We start from the raw sequence: 25,564 nt of genomic DNA on the forward strand, positions 1-25,564 counted from the left end.
ACAATCAAAGTGCTTGGTATTTTAATAAAAACCACAGTAACAGCCTCACCTCTAGGACTGAAGAAAACTTCCTGTAGTAGGGGATATTTAAGCTATTCCTATAGGACTGACTATTAGAAATTTACCAGGTAGAAAAACATGGGGAAGGATATTTGAATTACAGTCATGAAAAATAAAAGGAAATGATAATAAAGAGTATGAGCTGGAGTGAAACTACAAGCAACACGGTGACTTCTCAGATACGGAGTTTAAGTCCAGCTGGAAACTGAGCCTCAAAATATCATCCCTGCTTGGGCTGGTTTTGTACTGTGTCAGCTGAAGGAGGCTGGAGCAGCATTTGCTACAGTTCCACTCTGATGGTTGTGGGTTAAGGCTGATCACAAGACAAACGAGCACAGATCTGGAATGCAGAAGTGAGGAGGAGGACGACATGAGGCTCTGCAGTTGAGCTGGGTTGAGAGCTGCTGCTGCAGATCAGATATACAGCTGCTGATCTGTGTGATCACCTAATTGCCCGTGGCAGCGCCCAGGTCCGCAGCTCCTGCAGCTCCCACAGCTCCCACCGCATGATCTCCTTTAAGACCTCAAGCTCTAAATCAGGCACCAGTGCAAAGTGCTTTGGCCTCTTCTGAAATTCGCCTTTGTTGTTAGAACTTGATGGGGTGAGAAACATCTGCAAGTTTCGGTTTCTCCTTGTGAGTTCCCGTTCCTCTCTTACCTGCCCCAGCTTTTTTCCACTGCTGACTCCACTGACCTGCAGCAATTTCAGCACCCCCACCACATGCAGAGGCAACAGCTTCTCATAAGCTTCTTCACAGGCTTACCATGTAACAAGAAAAGAGCAAATCTGACTCTGTATTAGATCTGTTCCTTTGGCTTTAATCTTGTTTTCTAGGCTTAGTCTTGCTGGCTCTGTACCTTTTGTAAATGTTGCCTTTAGCCTGAGATATACAGGAGAGCCCATTCTCAAGGCTCTGGCCTTCAAGGATGTTAACACTTTTGCACTCATATAAAGATAACAAGTTGTAGAACAGAAAATAACCTTTGTTTTCTTAGAGGTTTTACAGGGACAGCATGACCTGACCCACGTGGACAGCTACAAGAACAAAGAAATCCTACACCAAGAAGTCTGTAACAATCAACCACACCCTCTCCCCTTTGCAGTATAAAAGGAGCCTGAATTCTGACTTGCGGAAGATGGTTCTCCAGGACGTTAGTCTGCAAACTTCTCAGTCTGCCGGCTTTCCAAATAAACTTGCTGTTCCTTGCCCCAGTACCCCTTTCTCCCGATTTACTGGCCTGTCGTGCAGCAAGCAGAACGAGTTTGGACTCGGTAACACCCATATTACTTAAGATCTAAAAAAACCCCCTTATACCACACCACTCAATAGTCATTTTGCTTCCCTGGTTTAACACCACGTGATACAGTGTTTCTATTATTTAAAATTTTCAAATAAGGTAACAAAATACTATTTTCTTTCTGAAGAAGTCACAAAAATCTGAGTGATTTTTGTGTGTAATTTACCAATCTGTGGAAGAAGTAGAGAAGAAAGGCCAGAGCTCATTCTAGTTTGGGAAATAGAGTGCTTGATTATAACTAGAAGGACACCTCCATGAAAAAGACCATTTCCCTCTGAAAACAAAGCAAAGCTCATGTAGAGTAAGGCTGGAAATGCTGTGTTTATTCCGAGGTTGGTTAGTACGAACTGAGACTTCTGCGGTCAGGACTGGCTCTCTTTTCATGGGTGTGTCTCTTCACATGGATAAAATAATAAATCATGCTATTAAAAATGAGCATACTTGCAGGGATTCCAGGAACCAACTCAATAAAGCAATGAAACATGAGCGTATGGATTGAAACAGCTCTGTGGATGAAGTCAATAGTCCTCTCACACTTACGTGCAGAAGCTAATGACCAAGTGTTGCTTAAAACATGTATCAAGTAAATACCTCTAGGAAGTTATCGGGACACTTAATCCAGCTCCTTATCATTAATGTAATACGGTACCCACTTTTGAGGATGCTGTATCATGTGATATGTGTCAGATCCTTCTTCCAGATTAAAGGTTATGGTATGACAACTACTGCAGTAAGATTATTAAAACTATAAGACGTGCCTGTGAAATCCAATCCTGAGAAGCATAAATTTAAATCTCTAATTCTTTCTACCCTACCTGCTTTTCTTTTTTCTCCTTTGAATTGGATTAGAGCTGTTTAATTACAAAGGGAGATGGAATTTTTTTCCCCTTCTTTAAATTTTTTTTTCTTGAACTGAAATTCTAATATGATTCACCTCCAAGATTTGGTTTTGTCTTACTATATAAGAATTTTTTGTTTCTTGACTATGAAATAAAGGGAAAATTGAACTTATCTGAAAAGAACCCAATTCAACTGACAGTTATGTGAGGACGTATTTACAGACAAATTTCTGAATTGATGTTACATATTCAACACACTAAAGAAAAAATAAGGAATCTACCTCAACTCTTCCTCTGTCCACACACCCCACCATAGTCTGTCAGTGTATATATAAGGAATGTCTTCCTCTGTCCACACACCCCACCATAGTCTGTCAGTGTATATATAAGGAATCAGAATCAGTAGATACAATTACCCAACTGTAAATTTGAAGACATTTTACTCTCTGAACTCCATGGTAGTCAATAAATCAAAATTAACTAAAAAGAGTCTTGCTTTTAAAAACTCAGTAGGATTCACTGTAGTACCTCTGGATTCACTAGGTTTTAATTCCTCAGGAAACAGGTTTTGGGCCCCAGGATTGTGAGTTAGATTTGGAGACAGCCCCAAATTCACTCACATCTAGAAGAGAACACCCACTGCCAAACATGCCATTAGGGGAGAAAAAATGTTACATCCTCATTAAGGTTGTATAACAAGGACTTCCATCTGTTTCACAGGGTAAAACAGAACTGCTTTGAAATTGTCCAATGACATGTTAGCATCTGGCAAAAAGAAAGCTTGTATTTATAGCAAAGGATTCAGGTTGGCTATGTTTATTGTTCTCAAGGGTAAGTAGTGGAATGCCAAGTACGAGAGTTCCTTTGTTCACTGGAAACAAATACAATATTGTATGTCAACTATAATAAAAAAGAAGAAAGAAATTAATTGCTAATGAAAAGATTATTGCTTATACATTTAATAACAAAAATGGAGTTTAAAGATTAGCTGATTTTTCTAGATAAATTTTATTTATTTATTTAAAAAATGGGGGGGTTTAATTAGGTATTTATTTATTTATTTATTTATTTATTTAATGGAGGTACTGGGGATTGAACCCAGGACCTCGTGCATGCTAAGCACGCGCTCTACCACTGAGCCATACCCACCCTATGATAAAATTTAAATGTCACTTTGAATGCCATTATTAAGGCAAAATTAAGACTCTATTTAGATACGTTTCAAAAACTGTTTCAGACCTAAAATTATAGTTACAGTTATAGCAACAAAGTTTGAAAGATTTCCAAGGAGGTCCCAAGCTAAATTCAAGCATGCACAGACCGATTTTTCCTTCCTGAGGCACCTTCATACGAGCAAGACTCATGTCATATGCAGCGACAAGTTATCTGTGAATTACATGGCAAGTAAGAATAAACCTCCCCAAAAGCCTCACCCTTCCCTACTGTCCATGCCAGTTATTGCCTCTCAGCCCTCAGTTTACTCCCATGGAACCCATTCCTGAGATAATGGACAGGTCTCTTGGCATTTTGTCCTTTAACAGTGAACACACCGTTAAGCTTTACCAGTAGGAGGTGCTGGAGGAACAGAGGAGGAAGGGGCTCCTCTTCCTGATTCTGCTGTGCAAGTGTTTGCCTCTTCCTCCTGCCGCACAGCTAATCAGCAGTGTGGGTGTGTGAGGACTTCTGGGGGTCCTCGGGCCCACCACAGCCGCAGCAGCATAACAGAGGACAGAGCCCCTTGGCAGCTTTGCAGTCCTGGCCTGGGCCCAGTGACCTATTCACTCCCTGTGTGGCTACCATGCACTGCATACCTGCACCAGCCATGGCTCACCCATGCCTGGAGATTTTGTTTCCTGGGCTCTTTCAACATGGACGCTGTACACTTGGGCTCCATGCCCCATGGGGCATCCTGACACCTGCACTTCTGGCCACAAGCTGTGGCTCACCTGCTGCCGTTAAGTGTATTTTCTACTTACCAGAGACTGGGGACCTGGGTGGCTTCTCCAGCGAGATCTGCACCCCAGGAGAAAGTGCCCCCTTCCAAGTTAATCCTTGCTTGGGAACTCTCCCTCAGCCCTAGGTACCATTTGGTCATCTTTACATCCTTGTACACTCTCCCATCACAGGCTAATCATACATTATAATAAACTTTCTTGTCTACAATACCCTGAGGCTTCCATCCCCCGACTGAGCCCAGACTGTTAGAACGTACAGTGCTCAGGGCCTCACATCCAATTTCTGGCCTTGAGACTGCTAGACTCCTATATCCATCTGAATGAATGAATAGGATACCTCAACCTGAACATGACATTTATTTCCCCATCCTTCACCAAACCACTTCCACTTTTCAGTTAATAGCAACCCTACTGTTCAGGCCAAAATCCTTAGGATCACCCTTGATTCCTATTTGTCACAGTCTGTATCCAAACCATCAGCAAATTCTATAGACTTATTCTTCAAAATATTTCCAGAATCCGATCATTTCTCCCCAGCTCCGCGGCTCCTACTGCAGGCCAGGCCATTGTCATCTCTCACCTCCTTAACGGTCGGTCTTACATTCCATCCTGCCTCGTCCATAAACAGCTTTCCTTCTAAAACATGACTCCTCTGATCAAAACCCTGAATTAACTTCCCATTTGACTAAAAGTAAAATTCAAAATCGTACAAAGGCCCAGGTTTTAGAGGAGATGTACTTTAAAACATCTCTGATGATCTGCAGCTGTATTCCACTCCCTCACAGTTTCCTTTGGGCCTTCCTCCTAGTCCTTGAAGACTTCAGCCTGCCTCACACGTCAGGCAGGAAATCATCCTGAAATATCCACATGGTTCCTCTTCCTCCTCTCCTGCAATTCCTACTTAAAATAGCATCTTTCAAATAAAAGTATTTTAAACTGTACACACTACCCTGGGCAATCTCCATCCTCCTGAAGGTCAACTTTGCTGGGACAGAGTATTCCTGGCTGATAGCCTTTTTATCTTTCAGCTTTTTGAGAACGTCATTCTACTCCCTCCTGGGTTATAGAGTTTCTGCGGAGAAATCTGATGGTGGTCTAATGGGGATTCCTTTGTTGGGTTCCACCCTTTTTCCCTGGCTGCCTTTAAAATTCTTTTTCATTGATTTTTGACCACTTTCATATAATGTGTCTTCAAGAAGTTCTTTTTGCATTGAGGTAATTTGGACTTGTGTGTCCAGTTCCTTCCACGAGATTGGGAAGTTCTCAGATACTATTTCCTTAAATAATCTCTCTGTTTTCTCTCTCTTCTACTGGAATAATTTCCAGATTTCTATCTGTGAGCTCCCTGATTCTCAATTCCGTATGGTCTGCTCCATTTCCAGTACTTTCTAATGCATTTTTCATCGTGTTTATTGAGTTCTTCAGCTCCAGAATTTTATTTGGTGCTTTTCTAGAGTGTCAGTCTCCTTGGTAAAGCATTCCTTCTGTTCAGTAAGTTTATTCCTGAGCTCACTGAACTGCCTTTCTGAGTTTTCTTGTAGCTCACTGTGTTTCTTCATGACAGCTGTTTTGAATTCTCTTTCACTTAGATAATGCTCCGTGTCTTTAAGTTTCATTTCTGGAGAACAGTCATTTTCTTTTTGTGACACAATGTTACCATGGTTTTCCGTGGTGCTTGGTAAGCTGTTCCTCTGCAGGTGCGTTTGAAGTAGAGAGCACCTTTCCTCTTGAAGTAAAGCTTTTTTAAATTTGATTCTAACAGTTAAACAGCTTAGTAATTTGAGGCCTTTCCTCCACTTTCCAGGAGGCGCTGGCAAGCACAAGGCTGTGGCTCCTCTGCCTGAGCTGCCTCCAGTTACACTTAAGGGTCAGCACTTTCCACCTCCCCAGCTCTGTCGGCGGTGCTGCCTGTGCCCGCCTGCTGCTGCCTGTGCCTTCAGTGTCCCTGGTGCCCTGCTGCTGCAGTGTCACTGGCATCGCCGCCGGGGGCACTGGGATGGAACGCACTTCTACCACGTTCACGGACTCCTGAGTCGTGGGTTCCTCTGCTACGACCAAGGTTGTCGGGTCTGCAGGCCCCACTGCCACAGTTCCTGGTGGTCCCAGTCACCACTGTGGCCAAGAGGCCAGAGTTGTATGCACTGCCTTCCCTAATGCTACCGGGTTCTCTGGGGGTGTGCAGGGCTGAGCCCTGTGGCTGGGGGAAGGGGGTTCGGGGTCACAGGCACCTCCTCTGCTGTTCCCCAGGTTCCACCTCAACGTGTTCCATCTACCCGCCTTCAGAGGTACAGACACGTGGAACTCTCCAGTGTCCCGGTGTGTTGGGCAGAGGCACACCTGTCGAGTTGTTGATGTTTTACTGATTATATATTGAAGGGGAGAGAAATAGAGATCCATCTCATTTCACCCTTATGCTGACATGCTAAGATGACATTTTCATGTAATAATTCTTATGGCAAAAGGAGGTATAAATGGAAATAACACATAAAAAACTATATATTCACTTATTTTGTAAGAGGTAAGAAGTAGCAATGTTAAGTTATAACTATAGAATAGATGCCTTCCTCAGCATTTATAATATATTTCTGGAAGCATGGGTAACATTTTCAAAACGATACACTTCTACTGTTCTCATGACATTAATTCTACTGTTCTCATGACATTAATAATTTAATTCAAGGAAGGAATCAGTTAAAAATGCCCCCCACCTGAATCATCACCTAGTTAGGCATATGACTCTGAGCAGTTATATTCTTAACTTTAACATTTCCCCCAACTTATTTGATTATATGACACTTTTTGAAGTACAACCTGCAAACACTATATTGTTTTACTGAATCCAGTTTAAAAAACACTATTTCAAAAAAACCAGAGTGTATAAAAACTCATACAAGAGAGAATACTGAACTCATTTCAATGTTGAGTTCCGTTCAGAAAAGAAATGACTGAAAGAAAAATACCATATGAGATTGGTCATATGTGGAATCTAAAAAAAGAACGTAAATACAAAACAGAAACAGACTCACAGACATAGAATACAAACTTGTGGTTGCCAAAGGGGAGGGGAAGGGACAGACTGGGAGTTCAAAATTTGTAGATACTGACAGGCATATGTAGAATAAATAAACAAGATAATAGTTTACATACAAGTTATAGTTTATATAACAAGTACCATACTATATACTGTATAGCACAGGGAAATATATGCAAGATCTTGTGGTAGCTCACAGCAAAAAAGAACGTGACAATGAATATATGTATGTTCATGTATAACTGAAAAATTGTGCTCTACACTGGAATTTGACAACATTGTATAAAATGACTATAACTCAATACAAAAATGTTTAAGAAACAAAGAAAAAGGAAAGTTGAAACAGCAAAAAAGTAAAAAAAAAGAAAAATGACTGAGTACAACTATATATACCGTGTAGTCTAAGGTCAATACAAAATTATCCTGCATATGAAAAAAATCCAGTAGATGCCAACACCAAAATGACTCATGTTCAAATGATCAGACAAGGGCTTTAAAACAGCTGTTATAACTATGTCACATGATATAAAAGAAAATACATTAAGAGTGAATGAAAAAATACAGAATTACAAAAATATAGAACTATTTAAAAACAACCAAATGATAATTCTAGGTTGAAAAATTACATTAGAAATAAAGCTTTTTTTACTGGATGGGTTGAGTAACAGAATAAAGATGACAGAGGAAAGAAGCAGTGAAACTACCCAATATTATGAATAGAGAGAAGAAAATATTGAAAATGAACAGATTCTCAGGAACCTATGTTAACTATTAAAAGGTCTGAAAATATGTGTCACTGAAATCCCAGAAGGAGATTAGAACAGGGTAGAAATGAGTATCTGAAGGTTGAAGGATGGAAGGTAGAAAGTTTTCCAAACGTGATAAAAACAGTCAAGAAGTTCATCGAACTCAGACTAAATACAAAGAAGACAATGTCTAAACATATAATGTTTCAGTAAGATTCAGTGGAGGTCAGGGGTAAATGGAATATATTCAATATGAAGAAAGACAGAAAATGTCAGTGTAGACTTCTGTATCCAATGAAAATGGTATTCCAAAATGAACGTGAAATAAAAGTATTCTAAGATAAATAAAACTAAGAAAATTCACTATGAAAAGATCTGCACCTAAAGAATGTTAAAGCTACTTCTCAGTTTGAAGGAAAATAATACTGGAGGAAAACCTGAGCTTCAAGAACAAAGGAGAAGAGAATGACGTCAGTACAACGGTGGAGCGCGAACCTCTGGACTGTCCTCACCGCCTCAGACACACACATTAAACAACGCATTGACCAAGTCACTCCTGCCAAATAACCAAAACAATCTCAAAAAAGAATAAATTTGGCAGCAGCACACTTCCTAATTTCAAAATATATTATGAAACTACAGTAATTAAACATTACAGTACTGGCATATAGACTAACGGAACAGAACAGAACACCCAGAAATAAGCCCACACGTACAGAGTTCCTCAACAAGGACGTCAAGAGCACCCAGTGGGGAAAGGAGTCTCTTCAACAAACGATTTTGGAAAGCTGGATACCCACATACAAAAGTATAAAACTGTACTCTTATCTCAACGCCATTCACAACAATCAACTCAAAATACACTCAAGACTTAAACATAAGACCTGAAACTGAAACTCTTAGAAAAAAAACTTATGAAAAGTTTCATGACAGTGGTCGTGGCATGATTTCAAGGATGTGACACCAACAAAAGCGAAGACAAACAAATAGGACTATAATTATTTGTAAACCATGTATCTGATATGGGGTTAATTTCCAAAATATATAAGGAACTCTGATAACTCAGTAGTTTAAAAAACACTTCTGACTGAAACAATGAGCTAAAATAAATAGAGACTGAAAAACAACAGAAAAGATCAATGAAATTAAACGCTGATTCTTTGAAAAGATAAAATTGACAAACCTTTAGCCAGACTCATCAAGAAGACTCTTTTCCTTTGGAGAGAGCCCAGATCAACAGAATCAGAAATGAAAAAGAAGTTACAACCAACACCCCAGAAACACAAAGGATCATAAGAGACTACTTAAAGCAACTAAACATCAATAAAATGGCCAACCTAGAAGAAATGAGCACATTCTTAGCAAGGTACAATCTCCCAAGACTGAGCCAGGAAGAAACAGAAAATATGAACAGACCAATTACCAGTCCTGAACTTGAATAGTAACTAAAAAAAAAAAAAAAAAAAAAAAAAAAAAAAAAACTCCCAACAAACAAAAGTCCAGGACCAATTTTTTCACAGGTGAATTCTACCAAATATTTACACAAGAGTTATCACCTATTCTTCTGAAACTATTCTAAAAAACTGCAGAGAAGGGAACACTTCTGAACTCATCCTATGAGGCCACCTCACTCTGATACCAAAATCAGACAAAGATATCACCAAAAAAGAAAATTACAGGCCAGTATCACTGATGAACATAGATGCAAAAGTCCTCAACAAAAAATAGTAGCAAATCGATTCCAACAATGTATTTAAAGGATCATACACCACGATCAAGTGGGATTTATCCCAGGGATGCAAGGATTTTTCAGTATCTGCAAATCAATCAATGTGATACATTAACAAAATGAAGAATAAAAATCATATAATCATCTCATTAGATGTAGAAAGCTTTTTGACAAAATTCAACATTTATTTATAAAAAACTCTCCAGAAAATGGGCATAGAGGGAATACATCTCAACATAATAAAGGCCATACGTGAGAAAACCACAGCTAACATCATATTCAATGGTGAAAAGCTCAAACACTTCCTCTAAGATCAGGAATAAGCCAAGGATGTCACTATCACAAATTTTATTCAACATAGTTTTGGAAGTCCCACCACAGCAGAGAAGAAAAAGAAATAAAAGGAATCCAAACTGGAAAGGAAGAAGTAAAACAGTCACTATTTGCAAATGACACGATACTATACATTCTAAAGATGCCACCAGAAAACTACTAGAGCTAATCAGTGAATTCGGTATATTTGCAGGATACAAAATTAACATACAGAAATCTGTTGCATTAGTATACACTGACAATGAAAGATCATAAAGATAAATTTAAGGAAACAATCTCATTTACCATCACATCAAAAAAAAAGAATAAAATACCTAGGAATAAATCTACCTAAGGAGATAAAGGCCTGTACTCCAAAACTGTAAGACACTGAAGAAAGAAACTGAAGATAGCACAGATGGAAAGATATACCATGTTCTTAGATTGGAAGAATCAATATTGTTAAAATGACCATCCTACCCAAAGCAATCAACAGATTCAATGAAATCCCTATTGTTAAAATGACCATCCTACCCAAAGCAATCAACAGATTCAATGCAATCCCTATCAAAGTATCAAGCATATTGTTCACAAAACATTTTAAAATTTGTATGGAAACACAAATAGCCAAAACAATCTTGAGAAATAACAGAACTAGAGGAATCATGCTCCCTGATTTCAGACTACACTTCAAAGCCACAGTAATCAAAATAGCATGGCGCTGGCACAAAAACAGATATACAGACCAATGGAACAGGACAGAAGGTCCAGAAATAAACCCATGTACTTATGGTCAATTAATCTACAACAAAGGTGGCAAGAATACACAATAAAAAAGAAGACAGTCTAGTCTCTTCAATAAGTACTGCTGGGAAAACTGGACAGTTACATGTAAAAGAATGAAATTAAAACATTCTCCAACACCATATGCAAAAATAAACTAAAAATGGATTAAAGACCTAAATGTGAGATCAGACACTCTAAAACTCCTAGAGGAAAACATAGGCAGAATACTCTTTGACATAAATTGCAGCAGTATCATTTTTGATCTGTCTCCTAAAGGAAATGAAAGCAAAAATAAACACATGGGACCTAATTAAACCTAGAAGGTTCTGCACAGCAAAGGAAACCATAAACAATATGGAAAGACAACCTATGGAATGGGAGAAAATATTTGCAAACCATGCAACGGACAAGGGATTAATTTCCACAAAATACAAAGAGCTCATACAGCTATCAAAAAACCAAATAGTCCCTTCAAAAATGAGAAGTTCTAAACCTACATTTCTCCAAAGAAGACAATGCAGAAGGCCAACTGACACATGGAAAGATGGTCTACACCACTTATTAGAAATGCAAACCAAAACTACAATGGTGTCACCAGTCAGAATGTCCATCATCAAAAAGTCTACAAATAATAAATGCTGGAGAGGGTGTGCAGAAAAGGGAACCCTCCTACACTACTGGTGGGAATGTAAATTGGTGCAGCCCCTATGGAGAACAGTATGGAGGTTCCTTAAAAAAATAAAAATAACGGAGTTACCATATGATCCAGCAATTCCACTCCTGGGCATGTATCTGGAAAACATGAAAACTCTGAACTCTAATTTGAAAAGACACGTACTCCCCAACGTTCACAGCAGCACTATTTACAATAGCCAAGACAGGAAAGCAACCTAAATGTCCATTAACAGATGACTGGATAAAGAAGATTAATGTATATATAGTGTACACACACACAAATAGAATATTACTCAGCTATAAAAAAGAATAAAATAATACCACTTGCAGCAACATGGATGTACCTAGGGATTATCCTGCTAAATGAAGTCAGAGAAAGACAAGCATCATGTGATATCAAACTTACAGGAGGAATCTAAAAAATGATACAAATGAGCTTCTTTACAAAACAGAAATAGACTCACAGACATAAAAAACAAATTTAGGTTACCAAAAGCGAAAGGTGGTGGGAGGGATAAATTAGAAGTTAAGAGATTAACAGATACACACTACTATACATGAAATAGGTGAACAACAAGGACATACTGCATAGCACAGGGAACTATCTTCAATATCTGGTAATAAACTATAATGGAAAGGATTCTGAAAAAGAAAATATACATATGTAACACTAAGTCAACAATACTTCAATTTTAAAAAAAGACTTAAAAAAATGAGCTAAAGACTTAAATAGACATTTCTCCAAAAAAAAAATACAATGAGATATTACCTCACACCTTTTAGGTTGGTTATTTAAAAAAAAAAAAAACAAAAAACCCTAAAAACAGTAAGTGTTGGTGAGGATGTGGAGTAATTGGAAACTTTGTATATTGTTGGTTGGAATGCAAAATGGAGCCGCTGCTGTTAAAAACACTGTGGAGGCTCCTAAAAATGTCAAAAATAGAACTACCATACAATCCAGGAAACTTGCTTACGGGTATTTTATTCAAAAGAACTGAAACTAGGTTCTCTTAAGGGAGGATGCACTGCGATGTTCACTGTAGCACTATTCACGACAGCCAGGATGTGAAAATAACCTAAATGTCCGGTGACAGACGAATGGGTGAAGGTAATATGTCATCTGTATGGAACAGAAAATTATTCAGCCTTGAGAAAGGATATCCTGCAATACGTGACAAATAGATGAGCCCCGAGGAGACTATGCTAAGTGAAATAAGGCTGCCGCCAAAAGTCAAAACCTGCAGGACGCCACGCACAGGAAGCATCTAGAATAGTCAGACTCCTGGAAGAAAATAACAGAATGGTGGTGGCCAGGGGATGGGGAGAGGGGGAAATGGGAGTTGCTAATCAATATATATAAAATTCCACATATGCAAGATGAGTAAATTCTAGTGATCTGCTCTACAACATTGTATCTATAGACAACAATATACTATTATATACCTAAAATCTGTTAATAAGATAGCTCTCATGTTAAATATTCTTACCACAATTAAAAAAAAGAACAGAGTTTTAAAAATGGAGAAAATGTGGATAAATATAAAACACTACATTTAAGTTCTCTAAATATATATTACTATTTAAAACAAAAATTACAATGATGCCTCATGGAGTTTAAAGTGTATATACATTTTGCTCATATAACAAGTAAAACATTAAAATGCAAGACAGTGAACAGACATATATGGCATTATGAAAGTTTCTGCATTTTACACTGTTAGACTGTGAAAGTTTAAGGATGTATATTGTAATTCCTAAAGAAGTAGAAAAAAAAATATGTAACAAAGTGGCATAGTTAAAAAAACAGAAATAAAATGAGAAACAAAGGGAAAAACATGTATTTAATCCAAAATTAGGCAGAAAAGGTAAAATAAAAGAACAAAAAGCTAAAGGACAAAGAATTACAGACTTAAATCCAACTACAATTGCATTAAATGTTAACAATCTTCAAGAAGCACTCTTATCAATGCTCCAAGAAAGAAGGGGTCATCACAGTGGGTAAGAAAAATCCACATATATAGTCTACAAAAGAGGCAGCTCTAACAAAGATACAGGGAAATTGGAAGAACATCAACAGAGTAAGAAAAACCACGGAAACTGCAAGTATCAGAAGAATGGAATGGCTATCCTAGTATCAGTAAAAATAAACTTCAAGATACAGAATTACCAAACTAAAGAAAAATATTTTCTTAGTAATAAAAGCAACATTCAACAGACAAAAAATTCTAAATGTGTATGGGCCTACTAGAAAGCCTGAAAACACATGAAGCAAAAGTGGACAGAATTTAAGGGAAATTTTAAAATTTCATAATTTTCTTAAAATGTCCTAAAATAGTAGTTACCTCTAGCCACTGCCGCTTCCACATCCTCTCCTCACGCCCATTCTCTCCGAAGCTCACTTACATGCACTTCCTTCTCTGCATTGGCTAACTCTTCTTTTGTGCCTCCAAATCTTAGAACTCACCATTTTCTGCTTAGGACACTGCTACTTCCTGGGTAACTCCTGCTTTCACTCCCAATGTCCCCTCCTCAGTGATGCTTTGTTGATTCTATCTTTTCCACCTTTCCTTCTCACCTTCTGAGCCCGTGTGTGCCTGCACCAGGGTAGGCGGACACTTAACATTTCCCACACACCTCCTCTTGTGGAAAAATGTGTTACAGCTCAATTGGGATGGCAGCCTGGATCCGAGTAAGAGACCAAGCAGCACTCGGAGAGTCGGAGAACTCAGGTTTATCACACCAACAGACCCAGAGGTAGCACTTCAAGCTCGGGATCCCGTCTGTAGCTTTACACAGGCCTTTTATAGGCTGCCAGTTTTACGCTTTGCAACATCATATGCAAATAAAGTACAACAGAAGTTGACCAACCAGGAACAAGCTTTGTAGAAATAGACCAATCAGGAGTGAGCTCCATGCAAATGAAGTACTACAAATGGACCAATCACAAGTTAGGGAAGTGGACCAATCAGAAGTGAGAGTAATAACCAATCAGGAGTGAAGGAAGTAACCAATCAGAAATGAGCTCAGGGAACCAATAGAATTCTAGGTGTAAGTTAGCCGCTTTAGAGGCAAAAAAGGAGATAGAGCTTCTGGGCCAGGGAACCGGACGGTGCTGGGAGGAGAGCAGCGGCCCTGCCTAGGGGTCCTGCCGGTCTTTTTATGGGGCTTCCCGCCTCCCTCTAGGCTGCGGGGGACGAAGCGCAGCGGCCTCGCGCTAGCTCTCAGCCCGGTGCCTGACGTGTGGTGAGTGTTCTGTAAACGTTTTCATATGGAAGAAATAATGAAGGAAAGGAGGCACGTTATTTCTGTTTTTCTTCCAGTTTGCGGGATATCTGAGCATGCTTTCAAAATGGAAAAGTAGGGCAAGAAACAAGTGCAGAGGGAGAAGAGCTCAGTGGCTGGAGAGCACAAAGATATTCTTAGAATTTCTTAGATAAAGAGAAGGTGGTGGTGGTAAAAGAAGGAAAACTGGTAAGTGTGACCCAGATGACTTCCTCTGCATGTGCCTGTGAGCTGGGAGCGTGTCAGGGAAAGGAAGTGGAGTCACAAGCAGCCTGAAGGTTTTACTGTGCTGAGCCTGTTTCTAAGAGCTCATGCATCATTTATTCATTAATTCCACACATTCAAGAGCACACAGAAGATACAAAACCTCTACTATAGTTAGACTGGGTTGCTGGACTGCCCCCATCTGATATAGTCAATGAGAATGGCAGCTAGAATCCCAGACCCCTTGGGATTAGTAAACATACTGGTTTCATGTAGTTGGAACCACACGTTCTTCTGCTGTGCCCTTGTGTGGTGTGAGTGGGAGAGAAGGGACAGAGTAAGTAAAAGCATCTTCATCTCAGGCTGAGATGAAACTGGCCTATTTTAATCTAGCTCTGATACAGCTGTGAAGTCTTGGAACTGTGGGACGTGGGAAAGGCTCCTGACGAGGCACACCACAGATGTGCACTCGTACCGCAGGCTGCCTTCTTTTTATCAGTCATGGGTAAACATATAGGCTATCAACAACTGAAAAATACGCAGAAATTTGTTCTGTATTGTGCACTAAAAAATAAACAACTGGTTCCACAGTCTTGGGATCACCTTGGGTTCAATGAAGTATGTATTATCAACTGAGAAATCTCAAGCATCTGGTCAGCCCCCTGGACATTCAAAAGGCTAAAAGTAATCTGGGAAAAGGAAACACTTTGTCTAGCACCTCCAAGAGCTCTTGAGGCAATAGTCTGAAATTATATCAACAGGAAGAAAATATATGTATTTAGTTTGCCCTAAAACAAAATGCCACAAACTGAATTTAAAATATTATTTGAAAAAAATCACAGAAAAATCTGATGAACCTCTTCTAGGATAGTAATGATGAAACTTTTATCACATGGTTATCACTTTTGAATCTTTGAAGAAGTATTTCTGAAATTATATTTATGAAAGCAACATTACTTTTTATACTGACCTGCCAAAAATGTACAGCATTTGAAATAGTGGTATTTACAATGTTCATCTCTTTCATTGATAAAACCATACCAAGAGGAAAAACAGTGCAATTCTCAGGTCATTCTTTAATTAATTAGTAATTATTATGAATATTATATACAAAACATCATGCTAAACATGCCTATCAGCAGACTCCACTAATTAATTCATATATATATATTTACCATTTGCTGAATCCTTCCTGTATGCCCAGTATTACTTAAATCTAAGTGCTGGGGATAGTTCCATGGGTAAAACAAATACTTCTGCCTTCACTGGACTTGTATTTTAATGGATGCTAATCAGGAATTAGCATGAATTCTATTTGTATGTAAGATACATATAATTATCTACTATTCATCATTGATGCTGTAAGTTCTTCTACTGAAGATGGCTACCAAAAAAATCTAGCCCGTTACTACCTGAACTAGTATTACTATGAACCATTCCTGCCAAAACAGTCATTGTTTTCCTGGCACAGTGGAAGTCGGAACCATCAAATTCAACAACATCAACAATAAAAAAAAAGACAACAGATTTAACCAGCGACAGAGAGCACTTGTTCTACTTTCACAGAGAATCTAGGTAAGAAATTCTGGGTAGCTGTCTAGTCTGCCTAGAGTCAGAAATTTATATTTCGTGAAATTAATTTACTTTGAAAGGTCAAAAACTCCCAAATAAAATATTCTAAACCACTGCAAAATAAAATTCCCCGATAAATAGTTGTCCCCAATGTTCTTTATTTTTTCTGTATATATTTATGCACATGGATATACCAACTTCAAATAAAACGTTCATCTCTCTTTATATAATATACACACAAATATACACACATATATTATGTACATACATAAATGAATATATGTAAGTATATGGAATGTATGCACCAGGTAAATAGTCATGCATACACTGACATCTTACATCATTACGACCTGCTTGAAGAAATTACTTTCCCTGCTATTTCCTCATTTCTTCCATATGGCTCTTCCGGTTGAGAGAGGCAGGAAAGACTCAAGGAAAATAAAAAATCTCTGTGCCTCCAAATGGTTAAGTTTTTCCCAGCTCTCCATCATGTAGTGACAACTACATCATAAAACATTCACGCTTTCCCTCTCAGTCCTCATTAACGCTGGGGTGCCTGGGCTCACGGTGTGGACCAGGCACCCACTCCACACTCACCCACAGATTTTACGGCACCATGAGAAATATTTGCTCTTATAAATGCATCAATCTCACAGGGGTGCCCCATATACATATATTTTAAAAGTACCAAATCCAAGAATGGACAAGGAGGTCAAACATATGTCCTCAGGGAGTGGTCAGAGAAGAGAGAATCCTGTCTACCTCGTGTCTCCTCAAGCCAGGAATCATCTGATTTGGCACAGAAAAGGCAAGGACCAACTCAGACCATACCCAAAGAGCACAAAGTGAAAAAATAGTATTTTTCTAATTCTAATGAAAAAATACTAGTGACAGAATAGGGGCATGCTGAGACTTTCACCTAGACATAATCAAAAACACTGAAAAGGAGATCGCTTCCTTGCTATGTGAATCAGTGTTATTTATTGCCATGTCCCAGCGGAAGCCATTTCATGTATCACTGCCCAGACTGCACCACGTTCTGGTCATTCTCCTCTGGCACCTCATTCCCCTTTCCTGCCAACTTCTTAAGAAACAATGTTACTAGAAGAAAGCCGTGATGTCCTGCCACTCAGTGAAGATTCGAGAGACAGAGTCAGAATGAATTAAATCCCAGCTACAGCACATGACCTGTGTGACCCTGAGCAGGTCATTCAGACTCTCCATGCCTCAGTTTCCTCATCTGTAAAATGCAGCAATAGTAGGGGCTACCTATGGTTTACATGTGAAGATTAAATGAATCAGTGCATAATACAGTGCTTTCCTCAAATTAACCTCCATATATTTGTTTGTTTGTTTTTATGGGGAGAGGTAATTAGGTTTATTTATTTATCTATTTTTTAATGGAGGTACTGGGGATTGAACCCAGGACCTCATGCACGCTAAGCATACGCTCTACCTGAGGTCTACCCCCTCAACCTCCACATAATTATTGATTCTATTTCAAAGGAGAGAATGTGAAACTTCACATACAACATGTTTTGAATCACAAATTTTAAAACTATAAGACCACATATTTTTTCAATATGTTCCTAGGAAGTATTTCAAGAAGCCTAGACTCATGTAAATTCAGTGCACCCGTATCAAATATCCTCAAAGTACACTCAAGCAGCCAGCCTAGATGCGCACATTGACAAGCACCGTGCGTGTATTATATACTCACACGTACAATTCCCTATTACTCACATTCTCATAGAGAGCTTGAAGGGTCTCCAGGTCAACCACAGAATTGTCCAAGTTCACAACAGCTGTGCAAAGAAAGACAAAAGAAAGAATATAAATTGCCATAAGCCAGCTGTGAAAAGGTGTTTGACCATCTCGAACTGTTATGGAAATGACAGGCCAGCAAGAAATAAGCACCACTCGGAGGGTTGGAGTACTCAGATTTATCACGCCGGCGGGCTCAGAGGGGCTTCTGCTCCGAAGCTCTGAGCACCTCCAAGACGTGTGCATGGGGTTTTATGGGGTTAATTACAAGTAAGGGGCTATTAGCCAATAAGGCTCCAACAGCAAAACCAGGGAATCGGTGCACTGGGCTTACCTAGTAGGAGCAGATCACGTTACCGACACTTGTTGAGCCTGGATTTACGAGTTAGCTTGTTAGCCCAGTAAACTGACACTAAACTTCAGATTTACGAGAGCCCAGTAGAACTTAGATCAGTAAACTGTCACTTATTACACTTAGATTTATGAGTTATCTTGTTAGCCCAGCCCAGCTTTTCCTTCACAAAACAACAGTGACCGTCTGCAGAGTGGTGTTCACGGCCACGCAGGCAGAGGGAGTGGGGCTCTGCCTTCAGTGCACACACTTGTCCCACTGCCAAGGCCAAGGGCAGGCATTTCAGTGGGGCACGCATCAAGCGCTAAAGCTTTCACTTGCTCCACAAATACAGATCCCACGGACAGGGCCCAAAGGCCAAAGGGAAATGTGAGCCTGTCGCTTTCACGACTCGCCTGAGTGAACCTGAAAATGTGTTTAACACCAGAGAAATGGGCAAATCACTCGTGTTACTGCCACATCCTGGTTTTACACTAAAGCACATTATCTGCCAATTTACGTAAAGAATTTTGAAGAAAGTTAAATCTGATCATTCAGCTGAGAGACTTAAAGTGGAAATAACAGATGCATTTCCTGTTGTGACTTTAAATTGTTATAATCAAAGGATAATTCTTTGATTGTGATACTGAGAGTAGCAGAGATGAATGCTTAAAAATCCCTCCTTAATATACAAAGTGCCCATGCTAACACAAGGAAGGAGTGGAATGGATAATCAAAAACTGGCAATAAGTTCTCACGTGTATCTTTCAGCCTGGGAAACACTGAATTTTGGAGTCCGTGCGTTTTATTACTTAGTTTAGGCGTAGGTTACCCAAAAGCACTCTGCAGTAGCTAGGTACAGATTAGCCAGAATGAGGTGAGTTTGCCCTGATCAAACACGTGCTAAGGAGTCAGTGAAGCTGCTGTGGGATTAAAGATTTCTGGGAGGAAAATCAGAGCGGCTGGTCATAAACTGGTTAAGTGTACTTGGATAACTGAGGTATTTTATACTGTCTTTTTTCTCAAAGCTTAAAGTACATGAGACATTTTCTAGTTGACTCTGGCAAAATTCCAAGAAAGAATTAAGAAAGCCAAATCTGAAACTGAAGCACAGGAGGGGTGAGAAATCTAACCAAGATAACTTGGCATTTCTATTTGGAGCCAGGAACGGAGCCCAGGTTCACCAAAAAAATACCATCCCAACTAGAAAGTAATACTTCTAGCCTAATAATATGCTGCTTTCTCAATCTCCAAAAAAAAAAAAAAAAAAAAAAAAATAGGTCTCAAATATAAATCTAAGAATCTGAGATTTACAATCAAATACTTTAACTCTTAGACCATGTAAGGCAAACACATCACAAACTGTTTAATGTTTCGAAGTGGTAAAAGCACAGCCCAGCTAAGTCTGGCTGTATTCCAAAAGCTAATTCAAGGGGATTTAACAAATTATTTTCACTAGACATAATACGGCTAAAAATAATGTAACAAAATACATAAAACCCAAAAAAGATAGCAACTTCACATATGGAGTTACCATTTTTAGACTACAAACCTTTACATTTGTGCAGAGCCTAGCCCTTAAGAAGACTCCTAGAGTGAACCCAAAGTTCTCTGATGTTGGAATTCATTAGCTAATAATCCAGTATTTCTGTATTTCTCAGCTGATATACTGAGAGACTGACAGGAAAAGTATGAGGGAAATGCTAGTGAGACAGGATGGAAGGGGGCATGACACAGCCATTCAAGGAATGCCACACAATTAACATCAAAATGGTGAAAGATTCCACCCCCAGGAGGCCTTGAGGCTCAAGATGATGGGAGATTTAACTTCTAGTAGACCTTGAGCTTCATTATACGCTCATTGTAATACATTAACACGGTGAATAACACGCCCACAGGCACCTTGGGAGTCCCGAGGCTAGCCACAAAAGGTCAAGGAGTGGGAAATGGCCAACTTCCTGGGAACCCCAGCCCCTTCCCCAGGCTACTTAGACTGGTCCTTTGACTTATTAGCATATGAAGCCACCAAGCCCGTAAGAACCAGCAACACGGAGCCTCGGGGCCCGCCCCTCTCTCTCCCTCTTCAGAGACGGCCAACACTCTGTCTATGGAATGTGTGCCTACTTTTAATCTGAGCACCCAACCCCCACACCTTGTGGCCTTTCTCTTGCCTTTCAATGTATCTCTGAATAAATCTACCTTCACTCAACTGTGGCTCGCTCTTGAAATTTTTCCTGCACGAAGCCAAGGACCCACACTTGGCAGGGCATGTCCCAGGGGCTCAGCTGAAGCCTGGGACATGGCCCTTCTCATGCCCCACATCTGTTTTCCTGCATCACTAGAAGTCAATTTAGAGTAAGGTCTCATTTTCAGAACAAGGAAAAGAAACACAAAAAAATCATTCATACTCAAGTCAAAACTCATAAAATATACTATTACCTTTTGACTTCATCTATTATTTTAAAACATAATATTATTTTAAAGTTTTCCCTACATGAAACTTCACTTGTATATATATTGAGTTTTCTCATATTTTATCTCATGCAATGTCATGTGCCAAAGAATATCTTAATAAATGTCATATGGTCCTAAGCAAGTCCTCAAAAAGTCCTAACCCATGTGTGAATGAAAAATAGTGCCTGCCATATCAGTGACAAAGGATGCTGCAGCTATCAAGCTATCTCATTGCAACTGCCCCTGATGGTATCTCTATCAAGACGTCAGTCACTGCAGCTCAGCTCCCCCTCCCTGCGCTGCCCCCTTAGGGGACTGGAAGGGATGCACAGGACACTGGCCCTAGGTGGCTAAGGTGCACATCAAAGGACTGGTTTCAGTGAGCCCAGGCTTTTGCAACTTTCCATACAAAGAAAAGTGCTAAATTCCTTAACTTGAGATATCTGATTTTCTTTCATTAACATTAATCTTTTGATGTTCCAATTACCCGTCTTTGTTGCAAAAACTATATATCTTGGCTCCTCCCCTGCCTCTGCAGAGCAGTCTCTTAGACTTATCTGAGAGGTTGCCTCCTGGCTTGAAGCCCTCAGAAAGTCCACCAAAGAAAACACAATTCTCAATTTATAGGTTGTGCCTTTTTTTTTTTTTTACATTTGACAGTTTTGGCAACCAAGTATGAAGGGACTCAGAGCAGACTTCTCCCCTTTGCCTGGACTCTCCAAGGATTGGGAGCCTTGGTACTGGCAGAGGCCTCTTGGGCCCATTTGCCTCCTGGGAAAGTCCAGGCGAATTTGGTGAGTCTCTCCTGGTTTTTGGATCTCCCGTTATGTGTTGACCATCCTAAGTGTTATTCAGTGGTGTTAAAACTCCTCTCTGGAGGAGTAGGTTACCCTTTAAACTTGGTTTCAAGAAGGTTATCCTCAGTGAAAGGCACTGGGAAGATTCTGCGCAGGTTAGACACTGAGTGGTTTCATCCTCAGTCGAAAGACTGGGAAGACTTTGAACACTGAGTAGGGTTGGACTGAGTAACTAGGGGGAAGACTGACCTGTTGTTTTTCCTTGAATTGGCTACCTTAATAGAATTTGTCAAATACTGGGGTGCGTGTATCTTTTCAAACTAGAGTTCCCTCTGGATATATATCCAGAAGTGGGATTGAGCACTATATACAATAGCCAAGATGTGAAGCAACCTAAATGTCCTCGGACAGATGACTGCATAAGGAAAATGTGGTGTATGTATACAATGGAATACTCCTCAGTCATAAAAAAGAATAAAATAATGCCATTTGCAGCAACATGGATGGACCTAGAGATCATCATTCTAAGTGAAGTAAGCCAGAAAGAGAAAGAAAAATACCATATGATATCACTCATATGTGGAATCTAAAAAAAAAAAAGAAAAAGGACACTATAAACTCATCTACAAAACAGAAACAGACTCACAGACATAGTAAACAATCTTATGGTTACTGGGGAACAGCAGTTGGGAAGGGATAAATTTGGGAGTTTGAGATTTACAAATGTTGGCCACTATGTATAAAAATAGATTTTAAAAAGTTTCTTCTTTATAACACAGGGAACTATGTTCAATAACTTGTAATAACCTTTTATGAAAATATATGTATGTATATGCAAGACTGGGACACTGTGCTGTACACCAGAATTTGACACATTGTAACTGAGGGTACTTCAGTTTAAAAATAAAAAATAAAAAGAGAGAGCTTGTTGAAATAAGACTGAAATCTTATGAGAGCTTTTCAGTTCCAAAGACAGGATTCTCCTCCTGGCCGGCAATGGCTTTTCCAGGCGACTGAGAAACTTGCAGCAGTGGTGGAGGCAAAGACCTCATGCCGTGCAGCTGTCCCTGCAGGGAAACCCACTCATTAATTAAAGCTCCCTCTGCCAGGGACGTGACTCCGAGCTGGCTATTCCGTGATCTGAGCAGCCTTGGCGATCTTACGCCACCAGAGGGAGAAGCCGAGACACATAAGAGGGAGCTGAGACGACGGGAAAACCTAGAGGCGCTAAGCCCTCAGGCGGCACACTGGCCCACCACGCTGTCGTCACTTGTGCTTTTACTGTGACAAACTGGCCTTAGACTGGGAATAAAGCTTTCAAAACAAACAAAAGGAACAACAGATTGCCAGACTCCAACTAATGCCCCAGCCAGGTTTATGTACGTACAAAACTTACAAGTACATAATTGGGAATTAAAGAAAGTCTCGCCCTGAAAATACTAAGAGGGGGCCCTCTGATGGTGTACACTGTTAAGTTAGAAAAGCTGCCTTGATAAAAATGTCTTTTCTGACTTCTGACCTTTCAGAAACAAAAGCCCTTCTAGGGGGAACCTGCATTTCTCTTCCTGTGTCTTAGAAACGTAAATGCTCCATCCAGGCGTTGTGTACGTGTGTGTGTCCTCAAACTGGGTCTCTGCCGTCCAAAAGGCACCAGGACGGGGTGCACTGGGCAGCCTAGTGAACAGATCAGGATTCTGCGCAGTCCTCCGTCTGACTGCACCAGCTCTCAGGCTTTTTGCCATTGTGAGCTTCCTTGAGTCAGCCTGTGCAATGAAGGCCTTTACTTCCTGGGAGTAACCTTTCTGGGTCTCATTTGGGAGGCATCCTCCCCACTCCCCCGTGGGAAAGCCTCTTGCATCTTAATGGTCCGAATCACTATGAATGTGTATCTCATTAATAACCAGATGACGGATTCTTTGAATTGGAGAAACTTCTAAATTGGTAACATTTTAGAGAGCTCTCATTATAAACAGCTGTTTTATTGTACCTATTAAAAATCAAATCAAACGGTGGAAAAAAATACATATATATCTCATGGTTAACCTGAGAACTCCCTTAGTTTAAAACAAACAAAAAAAGCAGTTTGGGAAGACTTATCTGTGTTCTCCTCGTCCCCTCAGTGGGCCTTACAGATGCTAATAAAAACATCAGAGTAATTAATGTTAATTAGGCTGACCAACAGGCAAAAAAAAAAAAAAAAAAAGAAAGAAAGAAAGAAAAGAAAAGAAAGAAAGAACGAACGAACTGTAGGGAAAGTCTAGCGACTTTTTCCAACAAGGTAGAAAACTTAAGGGGAACTATCCCAAATGGACAAAGAAATCTTTGGATGGTTATTTAAAATGGGATAAATAAGTGGACACTTACGGGATTTAAACAAAAGGTTTTGATACTACGCTACCTAAGGTTAAATGGGCTGAAGGGACCCCCTACTGGTCCCCAATATTAAAAGCCCAAACAAGTCCACTCTATTTACCCCAGGTTAAAATATATATATATATTTAAAGGGCTGAAAAAAATTACACTGCCGACCAACAATTATTTGGGGCAACAGGCCAATTAACCAAGTTTGCAGACTGACGAAGGGCCTGAGTCCCTTGGCTCAACCCCTCTCTGGGGACCCCAGAGCCTTTTATGTAGACAAGCTTCTAGGATTCCTCCTGTAAGATCAAAATTTGTTGACCGAATTCCAATGAAAACTAAAATTAAAGATTTAAAAGTTGATAGGATTGAGATGAAGATCATAAACGTTGGTATATTAAATGGGCTTTATATAAGATGGTTACATTTCTTTTGCTTAACTATGAGATAAACACGTTTCACTGGGGAATGCTTCCCCTGCTTGGTGAGACAGGAGGGAAGGGGACAGGGCACAACCATGAAAAGGATGACACAACTGGAGACAGGACAGAAACTGGCTAAAACCCACCTAGGCCCAAGGTGGTGGAAGATGCCACTCCCAATAGACCTTGAGCCTTATTATACGCGCATCGTAATATATTAGCGTGCTAAATGGCACACCCACAGGTGCCATGACAGCTCCAAGGCTGACCCTCAAAAGATCAAAAAGGGGGCAGCGGCCCAATTCCTGAAAACCCCAGCTTCTCCCCCAAGATACCTGGAATAATCCCCCAACTTGTCAGCGTATGAAAGTACTGGGCTCGTAACAACCGCCCACACCTTGCCGCCTCTGTCTCGTGCCTTCTGAGTTGGCCTGCATTCCACCTACAGAATGTGTATCTCCAGGCCACTCTCACTTTCTAAGATGACCCCATCTCCTGGGGCCCCTCTTTGTCCCAGGGCCCCACACTTTGTCTATGTCTGGAGTATGTAACTCTCTAGTAAACTTGCTTTCATACTTTACTATGGTTCACTCTTGAATTCTTTCTTATGTGAAGCCAAGGACCCTCATTTTCCTGCAATACCTTTTCTGGTGACCACAGAAGGACCAGGAATGGGCCTCAAAGGGTATGATCTCGATCCATCTCTCGGGCTACAGCTCCTTTCTTTGGAGGGTGGCTGGAACGTCTACTGAGATGTGTAGATTCAAGTAGCCCCTTAGGGGGCAGCTGATGCCACCAATGGGATCTGGCAGAGACCAGCTCTCTAGCCATGAAGGAGCCTGTTGAGCCCAAGGCTTTTCTCCCCTCGATCTTTCTCAATCTCCCCTATCACTCCATCTCTTTGGGTGCAAGAAGATCCAGGGAGACAACAGCCCAGACATCCAAATT

The 25,564-nt window shown here is 40.0% G+C and overlaps 1 protein-coding gene and 1 non-coding gene across 5 annotated transcripts in view; both read right to left on the minus strand.

The window, feature by feature from the left end:
- Positions 1-25,564, minus strand: part of FMN2 (formin 2) — a 285,811-nt gene that overhangs the window by 107,573 nt on the left and 152,674 nt on the right. For all 4 annotated transcript variants that reach the window (XM_074373220.1, XM_074373219.1, XM_074373221.1 and 1 more), the window contains exon 8: positions 18,234-18,295. In XM_074373220.1, the coding sequence (XP_074229321.1) occupies positions 18,234-18,295 (62 nt within the window). The remainder of the gene's footprint in view (positions 1-18,233; positions 18,296-25,564) is intronic.
- TRNAA-AGC (transfer RNA alanine (anticodon AGC)) lies at positions 3,276-3,348 on the minus strand. Its single transcript has one exon. It is a non-coding gene; the product is annotated as a tRNA-Ala (tRNA).

This window comes from Camelus bactrianus, chromosome 11 (assembly GCF_048773025.1).
Source record: "Camelus bactrianus isolate YW-2024 breed Bactrian camel chromosome 11, ASM4877302v1, whole genome shotgun sequence".
NCBI lineage: Eukaryota > Metazoa > Chordata > Mammalia > Artiodactyla > Camelidae > Camelus > Camelus bactrianus.